Source organism: Octopus bimaculoides, chromosome 23 (genome assembly GCF_001194135.2).
Source record: "Octopus bimaculoides isolate UCB-OBI-ISO-001 chromosome 23, ASM119413v2, whole genome shotgun sequence".
Classification (NCBI taxonomy): Eukaryota; Metazoa; Mollusca; class Cephalopoda; order Octopoda; family Octopodidae; genus Octopus; species Octopus bimaculoides.
In genome coordinates this window covers 34,879,965-34,881,930 of record NC_069003.1, presented here as the reverse complement: position 1 = coordinate 34,881,930, position 1,966 = coordinate 34,879,965, and the positions used below count along the sequence as shown (strand labels likewise).

The 1,966-nt window shown below is 33.9% G+C and overlaps 1 protein-coding gene across 1 annotated transcript in view; it reads left to right on the top strand.

Moving 5' to 3' along the window:
• The first annotated feature begins 6 nt into the window (after nt 1–6).
• Nucleotides 7–1,966, top strand: part of LOC106878306 (uncharacterized) — a 15,471-nt gene continuing 13,511 nt past the window's right edge. Inside the window, exons 1-2 of the mRNA XM_014927490.2 lie at nt 7–101; nt 1,339–1,448. Coding sequence (XP_014782976.1) covers nt 61–101; nt 1,339–1,448 — 151 coding nt within the window. The 5' untranslated portion in view covers nt 7–60. The remainder of the gene's footprint in view (nt 102–1,338; nt 1,449–1,966) is intronic.

Here is a 1,966-nt window from a genome sequence, read left to right as displayed (position 1 = left end):
GACACCTTTCAAACTTTGAAAAAAAATTCCAAGATCATCAAAGTATATACTACATTGGCCATGATCTCTTATTGGAAAGGCTCCTGGAAGGATACCCACAGGTAATATTTTTGAAAATATGCTGTTGATAAAATAATAGCATTACCCTCCTGGTTCTCTGAGTTGTTAGAATGCCTGGCCAGATGCTTACGGGCATTTCATCAATCTTTAGATCCTGAGTTCAAATTGTGTCAAGGCTGACTTTACTCTTTGGTCTTTAAGGGTCAGTAAAATAAGTACCAGTTGAATACTGGGGTTAATGTAACTGACTTATTCCCTCTGCTGAAATTGCTGGCCTTGTGCCAAAATTTGAGACCAATATTATTCCAGTCCCTTCATGTTCCTTCTCTGAATCCCAATATAAATTCAAGGAGTGATTGATGATTGGTGATTGATCTTTTGACCTTTCCCTCAGCTCCCTGCACATTCTGTTTAACCCTTTTGGTTCCAAACCGCCTGAAACTGCCTCTGGCTTTGTAGTACAAATGTCTTCTTTTCAAAAGTTCTGAATTAAAATCCCCCCACCACAATTTATGTTCCTAACACTAGTTTAATGATAACGAAGTTATTTTACTAAATTCTTTGTTATATTTCAAATTAATTGAAAGAAACACAAAGCATCTTAACAGAAATATGTTAACAAAAGCGGTTAAGTCTCATTGAAGTAGATTTTGGCTTTGCTTTATGGGTTTGCTAAAAGACCATACTACAGTCCATACATTCGACCATACCATCTGCTAGAACTTGTGCTCTCTGCTGACTTTGAAATATAAGATAAAGGTGTTGAGAAATGTGCTCAGCTGTGACTGAAAAACTTGGGAAATAAATTCAATTTGAAATAGAAGTTTTTGTTTTTTATTATGGGAACTCTCTAAACTGGATTTACAAAATACGTAGAACAAATGGTTTAAAAGCCTTTTGATATTAACCATCCTGGGACCGGCCGTTTTCATATAATACAAACATTTTGTTTTAAGGTGATCTAAATGAAAATTTCTCATCAAAACTCCAAGTTATTTTACGTTCCAAACAACAACTTCATAACGAGAAAGTTATTTTGAAAAATCCTTCATTATTTTGAAAATTAACTGAAATAGAATCAGTTTTTTACTTGAAGAGAAATATGGTAACAAAAGGCAGTAGAATTACTAAGTCTGTGAGAGTTGCTGCCACTTAGATCAGATTAGTAATGCAAACACAGGTAAATATACGATCAAACAGAAGCAGATGTATCTTTGTACATTAGTTTAGTCAGAGTTTCTTTTCTAAAATTAATTGCCAATTCTTTTGTCGACCCAGGTATTGCATGACAGCCATCAGAATCAAGATAGATGACCGAAGTGCAGAAGAAGAGAAATTTATGAAAACTTTCTGTCAAAGCACCTTGGCATACAATTACATGTGTCAAGGTAATTAATATTAAATTAATATTTTTTTTTTTGTTTTGTAGTACTTGTGGATCATTTCACTAATCAACTGACAAAACAATTATTTTGATCAGCTTTGGTTTGTGAAAGTATATTTGTGCATAATCTCAGTCTAGTCAATGTACAGAACATTGAAGATTATCATATAAAATCTTTTTTTTTTTTTGTTACTTGTCATAATAGCAGAAAGTCGTCTCTAACCATTCTTATCTTCAAGGTTGATCCCATCTCTCCTACAAATGATTAACAAATGTTAGAACAATGGTGAGTTGGTTCCACTGTTTTGCATTTCAATTCTCAAGCACAGCATCATATTGATTTTATCTCAGTCCATTATGGAACTCAACATCCAAAGATCTTTCTTTACTACTTCACCTCACATCTTCCTTTTTCTCCTCCTCCTCCTCCTCCTCCTTCTTCTTCTTCTTCTTCTTCTTCTTATTCTTCTTCTTCTTCTTCTTATTCTTCTTCTTATTATTCTTCTCCTCCTCCTCCTCCTC